Source organism: Phalacrocorax carbo, chromosome 5 (assembly GCF_963921805.1).
Source record: "Phalacrocorax carbo chromosome 5, bPhaCar2.1, whole genome shotgun sequence".
Taxonomy (NCBI): domain Eukaryota; kingdom Metazoa; phylum Chordata; class Aves; order Suliformes; family Phalacrocoracidae; genus Phalacrocorax; species Phalacrocorax carbo.
The window spans coordinates 15,738,134-15,759,760 of record NC_087517.1 but is presented as its reverse complement, the minus strand read 5'-3'; the positions used below and the strand labels follow the sequence as shown (position 1 = coordinate 15,759,760).

Below are 21,627 nucleotides of genomic sequence, written 5' to 3'. Positions count from 1 at the left end.
TTGGCCCAGCTCTCCAGCCTGCCCAGGTCTCACTGGATGGCAGCACAGCCTTCTGGTGTATCAGCCAGTCAGTCAAACCATACTTGACTATTTCAGAAATAAACCCACAGCCACCTGAGAAACAAATACTGAACTAGTATTCCTCATTTGTGGACATGTTTTCATTTTGTGTGTCCTTTTTTCTGTATGTTCGTACTCTTCTGCGTTGATAGGTCATGTAGCTGCAGCAGTACACCAAGATAACCATAGCCAAAATGCTGTAAGGCAACGAATGTTTATAGGCTGCTCCAAAGCCCATGTGTCACAGTGCTGCAGACCATGTCTTAGACGATCATTGCCACATGTTATGAGGAAGAGTGGCAAAGAAAACATCCATTCAAAAACAATTAAAGCAGCAGACAAGTTCTCTGCTCTCTGGACCTATAAAGCCATCACCCTCAAATAGAAATACTAGCTGAACAATCCACAGCACTTTCCTCAACAACTAGTTAAGTTTCATTAAAAATTAAAAATTAACTATTTAAGAAAAAAGTGGTACCTTGCCTAAATAAAGCCCTACAAGAGATTCCAAGTAGCTGTGTCCTCAGTGTGGTGGGAGGTTTTGCAGCATCTGATGGCCTTGCACTCACAAGAACCAGCATATCACACTGTGGTGGGCTCAGCTCTGAGAAAGCTTCACCAGCTGAGCAAGATGGGCCAGCACATCCCTGAGCAGAAAGCCAAGGACAGCTACTGAAAAAAAAAATGATGGCCATGTATTTCACATTCCATTTTAACTCATAAAACTCATGCTGGACCCATCCCACGGCACTGACAGCATCAACAAAAAGGTCTTTGAGAAAATGTGGGTTAAGATGTAGCCACTTACTATAGGAGCAGCCGAAGACCTCAACTCTCAGTCCTATCCGCCCACCAACATTCCACTTCAGAGGGACGAAGCGCAAGAAGCGGGCTTTCACGGAGTGCAGGAATTTGTGGTGAACCACACTGTCAGCGTTGCTGTTCCCAGTGAAAACCTGGAAGGACAGAGAGCCTCGTTGAGACATTTAGCACCAAGAGGTGAAGGCAGCATTCTGAATTAAGGCTGTGAACTGCCACCCCACTTCGTGATTCTCAGTCTCATAAATCACTCAAAATTATTTAAACTCATTGTCAAGTCTTTTTCTAAGTGCCATGTCTCTTATGAAGGAAAAGGAGGAAGAAAGACAGCACCACACAGACCAACTCAGCAGTCAGGAGACATATACAGGGAGTTACAAAAGCAGGCTGTGGATGGGGATGTTACAGAAGTTGCTGCCTAATTTCTCCAAACCCTGGTTATTCTTGTGCACCACAATCCTCCATCGGCCCCTAACATACCCGCAGTCCCTTCAGCACAGTGCAGGATGGGGCCCAGTTTAGCCTTTGGTACAGAGTAGTAGAAAAAGATGGTCACAAGGCACGGAGGTTGGCCAGAGCCTGGGAAGATGAACAGGAAAGCATACATCTAGATATGCCACAGAAAACTCAGGCAAGACAGAGGAAGAGATAAAAGCCTGAGTCAGGACGCAAGAGAGTCAGCATTTCGACTATGTTTACAGGCAAGAGAGTTAGGAGCTTGCAAACAGCAATAATTTAACTTTTTTTCTTGCCTATTTGATTAATTGCCTGCAACTGCAAACCAAAATTAATGATCCTACTCAGAATTATCGCTCAACAAGAGGAAATTCTCTCATGGATAAAGAATGACTGCAGGATTTCAAAGATGAACCTTAATACAAGCATCCCAGCTCTGATCCTGCCTGAAGCTTTTTCAATTCATCTTTGCACCCTTACTCTGTAATATTGGGTTAGGAATATCACAGACTTCAGAACATTTGGGTAACTCAGCTAGGTTTTAAATGTGAAACTAACAGTTTTGTAAAACATGAAAACCAAAGGCAGAACTCACAAAAAAAATAATATCACAGGAAGGCTGTATTCATAAGAGGTCCTTTGCTTTGTAAGGATAAAATTTCATCACAAAAAGCTGTACCAGTTTTAAATGCTTCTGCACCATTCATCTATGCAATACAACTACAAGCACAAATCGGAATAACCCCAGTAAAGTAGACCTACAATTCATTCCTGGTGGCTGAAGGGTGAGTTAAAGAGATTGGGGCTTTCATGTCCACTTTGAAAAAAAGGGCTAATTAGCAGCTGTTTAAATTTTTACTCAAATGCAAGCATTCCAACTTTTTCCCAAATGTTGTTAAAGATGGTGTAAAACTTCAAATTTAGTGTGTTCTTGTTTTATAAAACAATAACACACTGCATTTTCTAACTATATTCGTTTAAAAAAAAATAATCCTTGAACATTTCAAGGGACAATACTTTGAAACCATACCATGCTTTTTCCATTTCACCTTAAAAACTCTAACCTCTAAGAAATCTCTTACATGCAGTAAGCCTTATTTTCCACCCAGTCATGAATGCAAGAGACAGCATATATCTCCATTCCTAAAACATGCTTTGCAAGTGCTTTTCGTTGCTGGTACTGCTTGCTTCTGAAGATGAACAATTTTACTGAAATGATCTTTCACAACGCCAGTTACCTCAGTGAAGCGAGGAACCACCCTTCAAAACATGTGATCTGTAAAATTATTTTTATTAGAAGCTTATCAGGCTGAAAAGGGTATATAATTTGGCTATCCCACCTGTTCCCAAAACTTTGCTTATCCTGCATCTATTATTCTGAACTTTTTATGCCCAAGAACTTGTTTTCTACAAGCATTATGTGATGGTTAACTAACCTCTCAGAAATTCAGCTACATTATATAACTGCAGATTTTTGGATGGGGGTTCGAGTTGATCTTAATTCAAAGTTCACCACGTACAGTTGTTCAGCAGCCTTGCCCATCAGATATGTTTTGAGAAGCGCCACAAGTAGCAGTTCAAGATGTCCTGAGCTTACTCATACTGCCTTTCAGATAGAAGCCAAAATCAAATTCCAGCAGAGAGTATTTCAGAGAGTTTTCTCCTTATATTTCAAGTGAAAAATCTTTTCTTCCCAGTAACAAAACTGTCAGTAGAGAGTAAGTCAGTCAGAGCTGTGGCAGCCTTCACATTTTCATTAAGACTCTTGTGGATATATAAGATGGACAAAGGGGAGCGTTGTATTCAGTTTCTTTGCTTAGAAAGCTCATCCTCTTGGTATCTAGTGATTATGTAAAAATCTCATCTTTCAAAAGATAAAACAGAAAGAAGAAGGAAGAAAGAAAAAAAAACAGAGGGGGAGCAAAGAATTTCCAGTCCTCCCAGTTGTGAAGAAAAGCTTAAAATGCAGTGACTGGAATGCAAGTGAAAGGTGAAAATTAAAAGACAAAAGAAAAAGTACACCTTAATATAGCAGTACTGTGAAACAAGGGTCTGTGTTGGTTTTTTTCGCATAATTCTCTCATATACAAAGCTGTGAATACCACAGATTGCATCACAGGCCCACAAAGTAATCATTTTTTGTTTATATAAAAAAGAAAACATTCTGGGAAAAAGATTAAGTTGAAAAGCACAGCACCTCTAGAAATATCTCCTTACAATTACAAAGTAATGGGAACTAGGTGATTTGCGAATATGACTCTGTGGTAAACAGCCCACACATTCCTGTTTGGAAAGCGGGTAGGAACACAGCCCCCACTGGCACACAGCAGCACAGTGTGATCAGTGGGCCTTGTGGCCACTGGAAAACTGTAGAGGCAGTTCACAAGTACCTGTAACTGTTGGCAAGGGCAGTCCTGACACCTCTCTTGCAGGGCAAACATGTAAAGACATCTTTTGCAAAGCTTGTGCAAATGGCACACCCAAGCACAACGCATGGGAGCGTCACCGCTGCTCACACACGCAGAGGCAGTCCTCTGCCTCCGGGCAGGTGCTGTGTATGGCACACTTCAGGGACTGCCTGTGCAGTCAAAGGAGCTTTGAGGTTTTGGTAGGTGAAGCAGAGACAGCTGTACCCCACTATCTGCCAGCAGACCCAGCTGTACCCCACCATCCACCAGCAGACCCAGATGTCCACCCACAGGCATCTGTGCTAGATAGTTTATTTCACAACACCTCAAGGAAGAGCCAGAATCACCCACAGCCAGCCTTCAAATCAGTGGACTCCAAATGTGACGTGCAACTATGCAAAAACGTCCGTCCCACATCAAAACAGTCACGTCAGTAAAAATAAACCCTTCAAAACTCCAATACATCCCTTACAGCAGTGCTTCTCAAGCTTCTTTAATAACCAAAGAGACAACAAAACTTTTTGGGGAAAAAATCCACTGGCAATGCTGTACCCATCGATCTGTGCCTACGAGATGGTTTTGCATGCAGCCGGCACACCACTGTTTGCTGCTAACTGCGGGGCATCACTGTGTATGCCTTTAGGATTGCTTTGATTTTTGCTTCCAACTCCCACTGCTATACAGATCACCTTCCAATGTTTTATGGACCACCTGTGGGCTGTAGACCATTGATTGAATAACACCAATTGCCACAGAGGGTCACTTGAAAACTTAGATCCACAGCTGACACAGAAATAATCCATCCATTAAAGAAGATGAAACAAGGATGCAGTACCAGATTTTGTAGCCCTGGAGGTTCAAATATTGATTAACAGTAAACTTATTGGTGAGAATGGCAGAAATACTTCCTCTTGAGAAATGACCTCTATTACAATTTGTTGTTGATAGGGATTAATTCACAGGAACAAAACGACAGACTAGTGAAGAAAACAAAGCACCCGCATGCCATTTCCCATGCAACACAGTTGCTCTGGGAGGAAGCATAACGCTGAAATCTGGTTTCATACAAGCCCTGTAAACACAACAGATTGATGATTTACCTGGGAAATTCTGCTTCTGGCATTCTATGGGGCTTATAAATCAAAAAGCTCCATTAGCACCAAATATTGCCGCCAGCTTTTTGAAGGCAAAAACTTTTCTCTAGCACTAGTGGCTGTAAGGTTAACAGCTTGCCACGGGCAGGGCTGCCTCTCAGACCAAGCTTGTTTCAAAACGCCTGGCTGAATGGTGCCCCACTGTGACACAGACCATGGCACCACAGTAATATTTTATGAGGCCTTTTTTTATGAGCCAGCAAAGGCAGGTCCCACCGACACAAAGAGGTGAGGTAAGAACAGCTGCAGTGGTTCAGAGCAGGGTCTGACCGGTCCAGTGCTTCCTCTTTGGCAGCGGCTGTCGGCACGTAGGGAAGGGTAAGAATGAGACATGTATATACAGCACTTTTCCCAATGCTCAACACACCTGGTTCATGGCTATACTGAGATGGAACAAAATAGAATTCCAGTTTAGCTGAAAAAGGAAAATTTCAAAAGAATTTTAAATCTCAAAACCACTGTTGCTACCTGGAATTTGGATGTATCACTCCCTCAGGAAAAACAGCAATTCAAATGAATGGGCTGTTTATACAAGTCTCCATCCAGAGGGATCCCAAAAGCTGTTCAAGGGCGGTTCAGGAGTGTGTCACGCAACTGTGGCAAAATATGACAGTTGTTTAATAACCCTATAGACACACGTTTTTTTCTCTACATCATGTATTAATTCAGATCTATGCCAGATCATACCAGTGAGATCTGGTGTGCTAGACTTGAGATAGCCCTTTGGCCAAACTCTTAGACTGATCTCCACCTTTAGCCAGACATGTGGAAATTGGGTGCAAGAGAAGCATTTGCTCATGAAAGCCTAATCAATTCAAAAGATAGCATTGGATGCAGGACTTTATCTCAGCCTCCCCTGTGCACACACTCTGCACAGCAAATGGCAACTTATTTACAGAGCTGCAGAAGGTGGTTCCCATAATGACTCCGCTGAATGTATTTTGCTCTCCCACTTTGTTAGGCAGGTAATGGGATGGGTTCAAAATGAGTATGCAAGCAGCAACATAGGCACAATCAGCCCAGAATGGTGAGCAGGCAGACCTGAGGTTAACTACCTTCTAGGGGAGATATTTTAAGATATATTGAATACTCTCATTTCTGCCAAAGTCACTCTGATGAACTGAGCTGAGGAAAAAAAAATCAGATTATGAATGTGCAGAGGGCACATAACACAGATGTTAGCAATTTACAACATTTCAACCTTCACTGAAAGAAATACAAGCACAGAAAAGAGCACTCCACCTTCAAATCTCACCCATGACATTGCAGTATGCTGCCTCCAGTGCCTAAAGAAATAAGGACAGGAGCGCACTTAATTCAAGTTATCCAGCAGCTTAGTGAAGGAACCAAAGTGAGATAAAAAGCAGCTAAGCCTGTCATAAATCCCAAAACTGCAATACTTAGAAAAAAACAATGTCATTCTCCCTTTTAAACTTCTGTACTCGGAGGAGAAAGATCAGGAACTAGGAATTAGCAGTGTGATACAGAACATGCTTCCTGGTGTACGCCTCCCGGGACCCCCTCAAATATTTGAGTGTACATGAACTTTAAAGAAAACATGAATTTCCAACTAAGAAACAAGATGAAAATCTGAAGCATGAAGGAGAAAGCAATGCCTAGCTTTTCAGGTTTTCTAGGTTGAAATAAACTATGACTCAACGATAGCTTTTATCTTCTTCAGAGGCAAGAGGATTTTAGTTCTGCTTGAATTTGTGTTACCTGGGATGTAACTCAGTGGGACTATGACTGAAACCAAGTTACAGTAAGGTTTCTTCATCTCTGCGTATATGTGTGGAAAGAGACTAAATGCTACCATGACATGGACACAATATAGCCACAAATGCACCATACAGAAACTCAGCAGCCTCTAATTTTAATAGAGGGCTACAGGTTATTTTTACCAGGTGGGGGTGGCAGGGTGGGGGTAGGGTAGGGGTAGGGAGATGTGGAAGAAGAAATACAGCTTAAGTCTAAATGGTCTTTTTCACATTTCACCTTTTCTACATACTGTGTGTGTCAACAGTGAAAAAGGTTGCGTTGCTTATGTAATGGAAAAAGCCCTGACTAACACATCAAGCCAGAACTGTTAATATCTTGTCACAAAGAAACAGAGTGAAATAGCTTGCTGTCATCTTGATTGCCCCATGTCCAGACTAGGAACTGCTAAAAGCTCCTCCTCATCTGGAGGGTATGTTAAGAGCAGCTCTCCAGCACAGGGCTTCATGGCAGGATCTGGCCCCGGGAATTGCCCTCTTTCAGCATGTGGCCTTAAAAATCCTTTTGCTATTAGAGGGGGGCAGACCACTGGGAGAAGGAAAGGATGACGAGGAGGACTGCTCAGGTCCTTAAAGATCCGCAATTCAGATCTTTGTTTTCACCTACCACGCAGCCCCATACGGCACATGGAAGGCAAACCCATGCATTGTGTTTTCTCATTTCTTTTTCTTAAGAGGCAAGTTAAATTTTCTTTCAACTGATCTCTAAAAATGAAATACATTTTTGCTTAAAGTACAAGAAACTTGCTCGCTTTGGAGAGTCAATGGGATCCTTTTCCACTGCTGCAAGCAGGTTTCAGTCAGAGCCCAAGATGAAACAGCTGCCTGCCTGGTCCAGGGACCAGAGGGCAGGATGTGTCCTCTTAGCATATCACTTGCCTCAGAGCATCTCCTCCTACTTCACGTCTGTTTTTCCTGTTAAAGCACCATGGTCTTCATGGCAAAAGGTAACCAGTCATTTCTGGTTAACAACCTTCTAAGCTGAGTTGCCTGTTTCCAGGCTCGTGTTTTCCCTTCTATGTTGAACAACATGGCTTTAGGTAATCTAAAGCCTATTGTGCCTTCAGAAAGAGAAGCTTCCATTTTGCTTATGATTATTTTCTTCTTTCCTAACAGCACCTACATTTTCCTTTTTGAAACATCCATCATTGACAAGAATCTAAAAACAATATCCCCTGGCAGAGCATCAGAGCTGCTATTAGGGAGGAGCAGGGGAAAAAAAATACAAGAAGCACCTGTCAAAATTATCCTCCCATAACATATTATCTGAGGAATTGACACCTTCCCTCCGTATTCCTCCACCCCCAATGGAGAAAGAAAAGAAAAAAAAAGAAAGTCTGTCTATAAAGAGGTAGTTTAACTTCCAAATAGAGTACAAATTAAAATGAATGGCTGCAGTATAGGTTATCAAGCATGGGTCCTACTGGGAAATAGTGCATTACGTTTGTTACTTATTGAGAGGCTGACTGCTGTGCTTCAGCAATGCAGTGTCCACCTGGGTTCCTAAGCATCAGTCAGTCACCTTTGAGATACTGCCAGTTTCTGTACGGAGCAGAGCAGTCCAGGGGAAAGAAGATACAATAATGTGGCAGGGTCCATACTACTTCATCACTTCCTTCAATAATCTGCTCAAGTGGGAAGGTTATTTGCCTCTGATCTACCCCATTACACTAAATACATACCCTTCTCTCTGGTTAGTTACTTTCCAAATACAGGAACAAATACTGTTAACAACATCATTAGCCTCAGATAGATGGCTGCCCAACATAAACCACATTTATATTAAGGATGTTGTTCATTTTCCTTGTGCTAACAGTTAGTAGAATTGTTCACAGATTTTTCCAATTTAAAAAAAAACATAGATTTTTACAGTATTAAAATATTTTGCAAGAGAACACATTTTTAATTATTTTAAGGACTATCCATTAAGACAATCCATGTAATATTTTGTTTTAGACAGGACTCTATCAATCCAGAAAACAGCAGTTTAAAGATGGTGACATTAAAAACATAAAGCTTCTTGGGGTCCTTCAGGTCAATTAAACATTTCTACTTAGACCAAAGAAAACGAAACAAAATATTGAAGAACTTTTGAATTTTGGGGGCTTTTCTTTCTTTTCTTTGCCTTCTGTTCTGATTTACCCCAAGCAAATTTAATTTCTGTTCTTCTATTTGTCAACAGAACCCATCCAAATGCTGGATTTCTATACAGCAATGGACTGTCTGCTCTTCAAACAGTTTGAATTAGTTAGTGTCAATCTGTTTCCAGAGTCTGACACCTTGGCAAAGTCTGAGGTATCATATCCACGAGAGACCATTCCCAATAGGCAGCTTGGTACAATGACCTTTTTTGAAGAAAAGAGAATTTACCAAATGGATAATATATAAGCTACATCACCCAAGATCAGGACTAGATGATAGTCCCTGTCCTCTTCTATTTACTCAAACAGATGTAGCCCAAGTGCCTTATCCAACCTGTAATGGGGCAAGCTGTCCTCCTTCTTCCCAGCAATGGACCAAGTGCAATTTCCCTGTCCTGAGACACTCTTTGCATATAAATGTGATGCTGCATCTCACATATAGTTGCATTTCAGCAATAGAGAATTGATGCCCATCTTTAGTTTTTAGAATCAGCTCTGTCTTTGAAGCACTTGGAGGTGAAGCTGTTATCGCTGTTATTATCATCACTGCTACATAAATTAATAATAATGGAAGCAAGCAACAGAAAAATTAAACCCGTAAATTACAAGTCTAAGTTTAAAGTCGGCAGCTAATTCCTGTTTCTGTTCAGCCTCCTGCACTTCATCTTAAAGGCAATCCTACATATAGATAGTATTTTAAGCTATATCACAGCAAAGGATAAATATTTCCCCAGTACCTTGACTAGATTAACCTTAGCCAACAGACTGAAACTGCTTTTTACACTGCCAACATTAATCACAGATTTCAGCTGTTCTTCTGCATAAATCTCATGGAGACCTTCATGCTTTACATTAAATTAGTGGGATTAACAATGCAGTGAATGTGTTTATGTCTGGCAATGTTGGGGAACTCTGGGAACCTTCCCTGTATTTAGCTACATCAAAGCACATTTAAATAGCTAGCACTGTACACTTGGTATCTCTCTGGTTATAATTTGCCAGACGGATCCAGCAAGATGATACCAGAGGGGTGTTAGTTATTCCATGCAACAGTGACCTCAGATGAATATTGTGCTTTATTATTTTACATTATTTCCATGTTATGAAGTTTGATGGCATTTTCATTTAGATCGGTAAAGTAATATCCTGTGGAAGAAGATAAATAGGTCGGCTTGATTTTCTCCAGTGTTTTATAATGCACTGAAATGCACATGCATACACACATATTTTTTGCTATACATTGCCTTCTGTATTTCTTTATTTTCCTTTGAATAGAAGAAAGATCACATCCTAGCCAAGATAACAACAGTTAACATTGCAAAAGGGCACCGCAGACTGACATCACTGTGCTGCTTACCTTACTCGAGATCTTCTCTTAGCAATGCCATTACCATAAAGTACACAAATATGAGGTTACAAATAATACTACCAATAGCAATTGTTTCTAAGGTTTGTTATGCTCTGCTTACAAAAACACCATATAGTTGCAAATTAGAAAAAAAATCTTTTTGCCCATGTATTTCTATATACTTTTTTAACCATGCCTTGTTAAACTACAAATTCTACTCTGTCAATACCCCAGGAGTTACACACTGTATTGGTATAAATCATTACTGCACCCTTCAGAGCAGTGAAATCATGCTCAAATGCATTGACCTTAGTCTTGGCCTAGTGAGTTACAGAGACTTCTCTCTTGCCACAGGAGGGTTAAATCTAATTGACATGGCTTCCTCCTACAAAACCATTACTGTAATGTTTGCAGCATTGTACATTTGAGTCTTGTCATTCCACTTTCACATTGGGGTCCATCACAGAATCACATTAAATTAATCTTCAGGACACTAAAGCTACTTAAAGAAACCACTTCTCTTCCTCCTGAAGTAGAGTAAAATGAACTTTTGCAACATCTCTGTGGGCATATGTGCAATGTCTTCCAAATGCTGTCTGCCCATTAAGTTTCAACCACGCATTTTATTACGCCAACCACACGAAAAAATTCTCAACAGTAGGTTTTGAAGATCATGATGTTCTCTAAACTACAGCACAGAGAAAAAAAAAAAAGAAAAAAAACCAGAACAACTTTCTAATGGTGATCCAGGGAGGAGGTAGCCTGATGTTCTGACTCCGAAGTATAAATTTTGCTTGCATACACAAAAGGCCTGTAACTGTAGTTGTGGTGGGACATTAAATGAAGTCACAATACATTCAGCAAATCCAAGATCACAGTAGGCCATAAATAAAAAGTGCTCCATAACTTTTATTTTGGAAAGGGAAAGAGGATGGGAACTGCTCAGCGAGTTGGAGATTTCAGGACTCATAAAAATATATTTCAATTTAACCACGATCACTGTGTTGTTGAACATAGGGGAATGAACATCAAAATTGCTTCTTACAACAAAAGGAGATTCCATGCAACAGAGGTTTCTGTAAATACGTAAACTGGGTTGCATTATGCTGGGCTGTCCCTAGGACCTTCAGTGAGAGCTGCACTCTTGTCCTTTCATTGAGCAGGATCATCTTAGAGAAACTGTCTTCATGTCCTCTGACAGCAAGATATTCAATGCTGATTTTCACAAAAAGATCACCAATTTTTAAGCATTGTAATGGATTGTCCATAGGAAGGCAAACAGACTGCTAGTTGTCATCCTCTGCTATACACCTCCATTTAAGAAATGAATAACAAAGAACGAAGTGTGGAAATATTCCTAAGATCTGCACTCCATGGCACTAGGTTCAGGAGTCTCATACACTTTTTAGAGATGTTAGAATATTAAGAAAACCGGTTTATTTCTGTATGGACCTACAGCCCAAGGTTCACCTTGATAGATACTTTTAAAGAAAAAAGATGAGAGCTATAGTTTAAGTGAAGGGAAAAGTAAAATTATATTTTAAAATACTACTTCAATAATTCCAATGTAATGCCTCTTAATACTCTGGATAGTTTTCTTCCCCAGAATGTTCTTTTACCACACTTCTTGTAAGGTGCCTTTTCTCCTTTCACTTCCATACCATTTTTTCCTAAATCATAGCCAGGCAAACACTTAGAAACCAGAAACTTTAGGATTCTCTCCAATGGCACCAATATTTCCCATTTAAGTATGGAAATTTGGGGAGGCAGATTTAAAAAAAAAAAAAACAAACACCAAGAAATCAATAACTGCTTAACAAGCCCTTGTCCTGAGCAGTGAATTCTAGCACACAGGGCTCCTTTGTTCTTTTTAATCTCCTGATCATAGGTGAAAGAAGGGACCCAGGAGTTGGATCCATGAAAGAGCTTGCCTTTAGAACAAGAAACAGAACCACCTAACATTTTTTAAAGGGTGAAGACACTGTGTTTAAGACTTTTTTTTCCCTGAAAGCAGTATGAGTAGCTACACCTCAGAAAGTAACAAAGAAGGGAAGAAAAAAATAAGTGTTTTAGACAGTGCAACCCACAGGGAGGAAAATTAACCTATTACAGGATTTTCTTTCAAAACTTCTGTGTACTGCGAGGCCTGCATAATAAGCTGTACTAGGACGTATGTTCACTGTTTGGTCTTCAGCAAAGATGAGCTCATTTTCTGCCAAACAGCAGAGGACTGTGCAAATAGACAAATTTAACTTCTAATAAAGGAGGACACTAATATGTCCTCAACTGCATCTATGTCAAATATGTAGTCTCATGCACATTTGAACTCATCAAGTTTCTGCAGTATAGCATTAATGAACACCTGAACGGGTACCCATGCTGAGAAAATACAGTATTAAGACAACAGTTATTTTAAACAACACTAAATCAAAGCATTATGACTAAAGGAATATGCAGAGATCCTGCAGGCTCCCAGATCTTTTATTATATTATATCCTTGTAGAGTGTCAGATTAGCATTCTCAGAGAGTCTGATTTGCCTCTATGTTGGTGTTCATATGACTTTTTAAGGAGTGAATTGAGCCAAATTCCTTATTCTTGATTACAGAACAGGGCAGAAACAGACAAAATGCACATTTTAACCAGCAAAGCATGGCCTCAGGAAGCCAAGTCCCATTTAAGCAGAGAATGTCAATACAGGTCTCCAGGATTATGTCAAATGTACATGTGCTAATTCTGGAAGTCTAACTAAGCCTTGTATAGTTGAAAATACATCCTAGCAGACACATTAGTGGAAAACAGACACTCGGAGGAGTCAGTGCAGTTGCAGGGTACAAAAGACATAAGGATGGAGTAAAAAGCACTGGTAAAAGAATGATGCTATGTTTTAAAGAACTGTTAGAACCCAGTGGGGACAATGAGTTTCTACTGATCACCCTAATATCTATATGGATTGAAATTTTTCCAGATTAGAGTGTTAGAGCTGGGTTTTCAAGAATATGACCAGATGATGTTATCATTTCACACAATAATAGATACGGCAGTAAAAAAAGATCCGTGAGTAGAGAAAACAGAGACACTTCTGTCCCCTTTGAATAGTAACTGTCATAGTGACTTAACTCTGAATTTTAGAAAAATAAAATAACGCACAATTGCTGATGCTGGTAGGCGAGGTACCTAACATGCAGAGTCGATGCTTGCTTTAGACTTAAGCAACACTCAGGATGAAAACATTGCTACTAAGGAGCTACTCTGCAACACTGGCCACGCGACACTGAAATTCAACAAACTCAAGTGCAGAGCTATACACACAAAGAAAAAATATTCCTTTAAAGCAGAGCTGAATTTCAGAAAGAGAAAATACATTGTTAGACTTGTTAGATAGAAATTAAAAGTAACAACAGGATAAATTATTTTAAGCACCATAGAGGTATTTTAAAGTCACATATTAAAGATTCAAAATAAATACATGTCACTTATTCTGAAAGAAATAAAAACAATCTGGTAAAACAAGAGACTAAAAGAAGCTATTTGAAGTAGGAAGGCTTCCTTCTAAAGAAGGAGTCACAATTAAATGATGAAAATGGAAACCAGGATCAGCTCTGTAAATACAGAATACCAGCATAATGTAGAACTTTAAAAAAATAGGATTGGATATAAGGCAGAAAAACTAGCAATAAATACCTTTTTAAACAAGTGATAGGAAGAAAACCTGAGAAAAAGCCTTCAAGACAGTCTTGAAGAAGACAAGGCCATAGCTGAGATGTTAAATGAGTTCTTTGCAGAGCTGAGTAGGATACAGCTTAGCATGTTTCCAACATTAAGCTCTTTCTATGGGGGGAATGGGTAAGAAAAAGCATTTTAAATTGAAGTACTGAATTTACATATAAAATGAACAGAAGCAATCCACTAAGCTCAGTTAATATTCTTCCACAAGGAAATTCAATATAAAATTGCTCAACTATTAGCTGCAGTGTCTATCTATCCTACCAAGGAAATTGACTTCATTACAGGTGGAAAATGCAGCACCACTCTTCCAAATGGTTTTAAGACAGACCTGGGTACCCACATGCAAATAAATCCATAAATCAGTAAAGATTATTTTAAAAATTAGAATTAGCAAGCAGGCAGATCATTATATAATGACTAAAAGATGTCTTGGTTTTTCAGAGAGAAGACAGACCTTACAAATTTATTAGTAGTCTTCAAAGAAATCAATTTGTATATTGATAAGGATGGTATAACTGATACTATGCTCTTGCATTTTCATCAGGTTTTTGTTGAAAATCACTGAAAGACAAAAAGCAAACAAACAAAGCTGATCTATTAGAAAAGGGAATGCACGTTTAAAGGTAAGTAATTTATTAAAGAAAAGAAAGGTTGGGAAGAGGATCAGTGGACACTAGGGGGATCTAGTCTGATCTATGCTACTTCTTGACTTCATAAATGCCACACTGGAGAAAATACAGAATACAGAAAACCGGCATAACTTTATGATAACATGAAATTTTGTGGGTTGTAAAAATAAAGACTGACTGTGAAAAGCTGCACAAGGATCTGATGATACCGAATGATCAGACACTAAACCAGAAAATGAATAGTGTCAGCAAATGTGAAGTATCAGAGTACGCAGACAAAATCATCTTCACCACACACACCCCCAAAAATAAGTTGTAAATCCACTACCATCAATTCAAGAGTCTTGAAGCCTTGTAAACTGTTGGATGCATGCATCAGTTCTGGACACAAACATGGCCAAAAATCCAAAGAGGATATTTGAAATTACTAGAAAGAACAGAGAACGAGCCAACAACAAAGCATCAATATGACACTATATATTAAACAGCTATGTGACCACAATTTGAAAACTGTGAAGCATTTGTTTCCCCATTTGACAAAGATATAGTTGAATTGGAAAAAAATATAGAAAACAGCAAGAAGGTAGGAAGATGGTATAAAACATCTTTAGAATCTGAGAGAAGACCGGGATTTTTTTGGCCTGAAAAAAATGATGTCTGCAGTGGAATACAATATGCGGCTAAAAAATAATGAATGACAGATACAGCAGGAGGTTGGGGAAGTATTATTTGTGTTTACTAGCACATAAAAGCTAAATAAATAACAGCATTTTCAGACAACTTGTGGACCCAGCAGCTTTAATTTTGCTGGGGATTCCTAGCATGTCTTTTCTAGTTAGAATTTTAGGTCTGACTACATGAAATGTCACATCTAATGCTAAATTCTGCTGATCTCTTCACCAGAAGACCACAGAAACTACAGAACTTTTAGATAAAGATGGGTATATTGACATTCATAATTATTTAGTGTCTCAGAGCATTTACTGGCAAAAAGGTTGAAAAATGTCTACTCCTTTTCCCCAGTGAAAAAGATTTTTAAAATCTCTTATTTGGAGCTGGTGATGTTTCACAGGAAGTTGTGCATTAAAAAAAGGCAACCTAATTTTATTTCTGGACTGTTTATTCATTGACTTATTTTTCAACACATATACTGAACAGAAGAAATCTGAAAAACACTAAAAATTTAATTTGATTTCAAAGTTCCATTTTGAAAAATGCCACCAAAAATGTTCCGTTCCTTTGAACAAAAAATGGCACTGACACAGGCCATTTTTCAAAAGGAAAATCTCTCCATAAATTGGCTAGTCAGAACCTGGGATCGTAACTGCAAAGTTATTTGGAAATCGAATACAGATTTTGCACCATGAATCCATTTGTTTCCTTACACTCCTTCCTAGCTGATCATCATTACAAACTGTATTGCACGTATGAAGCATTAGTAGCTATATGGGCATCCACAATAATGAATAAAACAGCTTATTTTAATGATGTCCTAATTCCTCTAAATATATCCATTACTTCAAATGGCCATTTCTGCCTCAAATTCATGCAGAATTAAAGTGTTAAAGAACTGAGCAGAAAAATATGACTTGAATATTTTTACACAGCTCTTCTGAAGAAATCTTGTGATTCAAAACTAGTGATAGTTTTGAAGGTTTTAGGATGCTCCCCCAAGGAGCAGCACATGGCAGACTAGACCAACCACCTCCCCAGGTTGGCTTCCCAGGCAGAAGCCCATGGGCAGCCCACCGCTGCGGGGACAGGCGGGGTCTCCAGGGACCACAGCGCAGTTTCTGTGGCAATGACAACTTCACATTAACCCAGACCTTCTGCAAAGCGGGTGTATCCCCATACCCTGAGCTCACAGTATGCATATAGAACTTATTCAGTTGCTGGAGGAAGCAACCAGCAGTGGAGGCAACCCTGACCCGGGTACCCCAGCCCTGCTGCCCAGGGCCCACTGCTCCAGCCTATGTCCCCCGTGCAACCTGCCACTGCGTGTTTCTTTTATCAGCAGCGCGCTGTGTGCTTTTACACCACATCAGCCATCCTGACTGGCCCGGGCACCTGGGGCCCCTTTAAAGCAGAAGCTGGTACACGACCAGCCCACCCTTGCAGCAGGGGTGAGGAGTAGGGGGCACTGCTCACAGCACCCTATATATTGCCTAATTACAAGTGAGTAAGTCTTGTTTGTATGTGTTTGCTCTTGACTAGATTGATGCTACAAAAGCAGCCCCTTTCTTTAATACATCTAATTTATGCCATTGTTCCACCATGGCTTAGACAGGGCAAAACAAGCGCGGCTGCGTCCCAGCAAGAACAATCGCTAATTTGCCTTCCCGTCCATCTCCAAGCTGAAGGGCTTTATCGCAGCCACTGGAAAGTACCGTGCTCAGCAGCTCTTGGGGCTCTGCTGTTCAGTGCCTACTTTCTCCAAGGTTCACAGTCCAAATGGTATTTGCAGTTCCAGATCCAAACAGATAGATGGAGAGGGGAACACCCCATTCTCCAGGCCCGATAGCTACCAGCCTTCTACCCTGTGGGGGAGAGCTGGCAGAAATCAGGAGGGCCATGATGCACTCTAGTGAGATCTACCATTACTTACTTGTAGTTGTACGCTTCTACGGGAGAACTTATCTTGGGCCGCATATCTCCGGGACACAGGGCTCTACCCACCCTGGGGACAGTGATGCACAGACACCGATATGATGGATACAAAATGTCCGTCTATTTAGCTGCGTCACACGCTTATATAGCTCTTGCGCTTCCTGTTCCTGCCACTCCTATGGGGAGGAGTCTGTCTTTCCGTCACATCCTGTAATCTTCCGGTCGCCGATCCCTGTCTATTCCCCTACACTTACTGAAGAGAAACAGAATGGAACATTTTAAACAGATTAACTATTCTTTCATTTTGTTTGTACTACAAGGGTACATAGAAAATACATGGTTTATTTCTAAGGTCACCCTTAGCATTAGTTTTCACCACAGGTGGGACAAATATCACAAAGTATGCACTTCCTTACTATAACCACCCAAAGCACAATCAGATCACACTGAATAAAAAATTCTTCAAGCATTATCAGATGTTGCATATGTCAAGTTCCAAGCCTGGTGCATAGGACAATGCATGAGCTGATATGTGCCCCGAGCTAGACAAAGCAAACGAGAGCGCAGAGACAGGGAAATGTAACCATGAGCTCTGCCGTATCAAAAAGAAAATTAAATTGAGCTAGAACTTTGGGTCCCATGGACTATCAAATGTTACACACTCCTTTGGTTTTGGAGACTAACCTGATCTGTACCCTAGAGTTTCCATTCATTATGTATTAATTTCTCGTTTATGAGTGCTGCGAGCTTTGTTAAACCATTCCTCTCCCAACTACCATAAAAATAAGAAACTGCTGGCCTCTTAGACAAATAGAAAAACTGTGAGTTTTGCCAGCTGAGTTGGAGAGCTCTCTAAAGGAGAGTCAGTACCATCTGCTAGCTTTGTTTTAGCACTCCCTGTCCTGATTCTTCACAAAATCCCTATCTTAAATCCAAGATCCACCAGGAACTTTGCAAACCATCCAAATTTACCATGACAATTTACAGTTCTAAACTAGATTAGAAGGGGGACAAACAATCAATCTTGTTAATTACTTTCAATCAATTAAAACAGATTTCTATTATTTCAGGCAGGAACTTTGTTGTTGTTGTTAATTCAGTGTTTTTGTTATGTGAAAAGGCAAGGCAATGAGAATGTTTAAAATTGGGACTCAGTCTTTCAATTCACATGATTCCATATGTCCTCCTAGGTTTTTTTATGACATTGTCTTAATTTTCACAACCTTCTTTGACTAACACATACTCATCCATTTGCTTACCACTTGCGTAAGCAAATGGTTCTCCATTTCAGCCCGAGAAACAGAAAGGGGTTGTAGCATGACCTGTTTTACTTGTTAGGCTGATGCTATACTGGTGTTCAAATAGGCACTTGGACTCCTGCAAAAGGCTAACAGCGATATAAACAAACCCAGATGGCATTGTTCTGACACGTATAAAATCTTAAATCTTCCATTGGAGTGATGTGAGAAATCTCTAGCTTTCCACCATCCAATTAAATAAAAAGTCTGTTTTTAATACTCAGGCAGATGCGTGCACAGCTATCACCAGGGACATCTCCAGGGAATATTAAACTCTCTCCAAAGAGTTAGAAATCCTAAAATTTAAGATGTTTTAAACAACTGGCATGAATCTCTAGGAAAGAACAGTGGGGAAGAGAAGACTTTAGAATAAAGGGATATGCACTAAAAATCTGGCTTCTTCCCATCACTAATTTCTCAAAGCGTGATATATTGTTTCTGTTCTTGAGCAAGACCTCACTGAACACTCTTAACAGCCAGTTGCAGTGCTGGCAGTACCTGCCTCTTTCTACTGCCTGAGCCCAATGGATTGAGACTGCTTTGAATCACTTAATCCTTTCCCTGCCATTTTTTTCCTACTGTGATGGCTTTACAAGGCAGTTTAATGAAATCTACAGATATTTGAATCAGCAAAGCAAAACGACTTTCAAATAATTCCTGCGGAGTTTCTTCTGCCCTAGCAATGTCAACTTAGTAAAATCCCTATTTGTTACTGAAATGTGCTTGAGTGTTTGCACCTCTCATTCACAGGAGCAACCCCTGGGACTTCACACTACCAAAACCACCCCTTTGCTTCCTGGGTCATCCCATGTCCCCACGGTACAGCAACCTGACATTTTCAGTTGTCAAATCCCAGGATGTTTGGGGCACAGCCCCACCCAGGAACATGGCCTGTAGCAGTATGTGCAAACATACACACCTTTGCATCCCCCTTCTGGGTACTCACGTAAGCCCTAGTGTTGAAAGACCCGTAACAATTAGGATAATTGACATTTCATCCTATCACTTTCTTCTAATCTGGCAGAAAAATCATCTAGTCCCAGAAGCAGTTAATAATACAACTCTACAAAGTGATTTGTGTTTGTATTTTTCTCAGTAGATCATGGGAAGAATGTGTTTAATTAAATTATATAAATGGGAAGGTTTTTTCGTTCGTTTGATTTTTATCCTTCAAATTTTTTCTGTGTTTGCTTGTGCTGGTTAGTTTTAAATATTGGATGAGGGTAACAAATTAAACAAGAAAAAAAAAGAAATAAGGAAACATTGATATTGGAAAAAGAATACCAAGTTTCCAGCTATTCAACCATTTATCCCAGATGATATGACAGCACACTGATAAGTAGTTCACGAGAATACAGAAACCCCAAACCAGAAGTCAGATTGCATTCTGCCAGGAATTTCGAAGGATGATCCTTGCCCACAAAATGCTCCCAGTCCACACTAACAAGACAAAAGCTTGACTGCAGACAATTCTCATCCCTATTGTTATAATGACTCACTGAACCACAAAGAAACTTGCCCAAGGTGAGGACAAGAGCCTGTAGCAGAATGTAAAAAGGTCACTCCTTTATTTCAAATCATAACATACTTATTTAATCAAAACCAGAGCATATTTTTATGTCTCCTTGAGAAGAACAAAATTCAAAACTAAACATTTTGGAAGCTGAGAAAGCCTAGATAGTATCTCTGATCAGGTTCCTCACCTCCAAAAGCAGGAAGGATGGGGCAGTGGAGTAAGGGCCTGCAGTCTGCCTCAGATCCCAAACCCAGTGGAATCTAACAAGTAGCATTTCTTTATTTCAGCATACCAGTGGGGATGCCAGCAAATTTCAATTCACTTGAACACGTGGCTACAGCAAGAGGAAAGCTTAGAACAAAAAATTCTTCTTTAGTCTCCACTTCTCCCGTGAGTCCTATATTTGCTATTTACGCTTGCCTACCAGTTAGTGCATCATTAGCAGCAAATGCTTCTGGAACAACAGTACACAACTTATTTCTGCTGAAGGTACTATGAGGGTACTTGCAAATAATTGTAGGAGTTTTGCAACTCCACGGAAACCAGAAGGTGAATACTGAAATACATCTTAATATACACGGGGTAGACATCCTCTGTCTCTATGTAGCTTAGAGTCTCACCACCTTGGGACTTGAAGTAACACAATACCAAGAATTGAAATTTATATTCTTTGATTTTAGGAAGATACTATACATTGCATGAACCTTAATATAAAGCCTCAGTCAGTGGCTATCATAACTACTTCCACCCAAAAATATCACAGTGACAATAGCTTGTTTATTAAATGTGCTAATATCAGTAACTGCCCTACTGTGAACTCATCAACATAGCTAATGTCAGCTTGGAACTATGAGCTTATTCCCCTGATTTAACTACCTTTTAATTCCTTTCTACACTTTGCTGCATTGCCTGGATACGTAAGGAGAATAGGAGTCTCTTATCTATTTCAAAAGCTCCTAGAGGGACAGCCATTTGTTGTATGACAAACTGCACTGTATTCTCCTCGATAGGAATGACAGCATATTATTGTAAAGGATCTGCAGTTTGCCCCCAATCTCAGTCTCATAAATAACCATCTGAATGCTTGCTTGGAGGGATATAGATCTAACAGGGCCTGAAACATGACCCAGACTAAACAAATCAAGGTACAGATACCGATTCTCAAAAGAAGAGTACAAGGCAGTTCCAAAAGCTTCAGCATTTTTTTTTTTGGTGTGGCTTGTAGTTGGCATCAAAGCTCCAAAATTCCTAGCTGTGAGAAACATACCTAACCTATACTGAGCAGCCAAAAACCTGTACAGGGGAGGAAAATCTACCTTGCTAACTATCTGCAATGTTATTTTAGGTCACTAAAAATTCTGCCCATCAGACTCTCTGCTAATATCCAACGCTACAGTTATCAAATGCTGGAAGTATGAAAGTCATTTCATAGGTGCTTGCAACCACCACTGGCAAGGCTGTTCATGCATCTACTATACCACTGACTTGTCTTAGCCATACTGACTCAGTGTTCTCCACCAGCCCATCACGTAGGCTCTGCCAGTCCTTGGCCTTCAACCTGTTCACTTTAGGAGGCTATTGCAGCCAGCTTGGGTTTGCAAGGCAAGATGAGATTAGAAGAGACTCTGTTCAGCAACAAGCAGCAGCTAACACACTGCCATAAATGCACAAAGCCAGCTCACCTCTCA

General features: G+C 40.0%; 1 protein-coding gene across 1 annotated transcript in view; it reads right to left on the bottom strand.

Annotated features, from left to right (window-relative positions):
• Positions 1–21,627, bottom strand: part of CNTNAP5 (contactin associated protein family member 5) — a 297,657-nt gene that overhangs the window by 171,406 nt on the left and 104,624 nt on the right. The window contains exon 4 of the mRNA XM_064451280.1: positions 869–1,016. Within this exon, the coding sequence (XP_064307350.1) occupies positions 869–1,016 (148 nt within the window). The remainder of the gene's footprint in view (positions 1–868; positions 1,017–21,627) is intronic.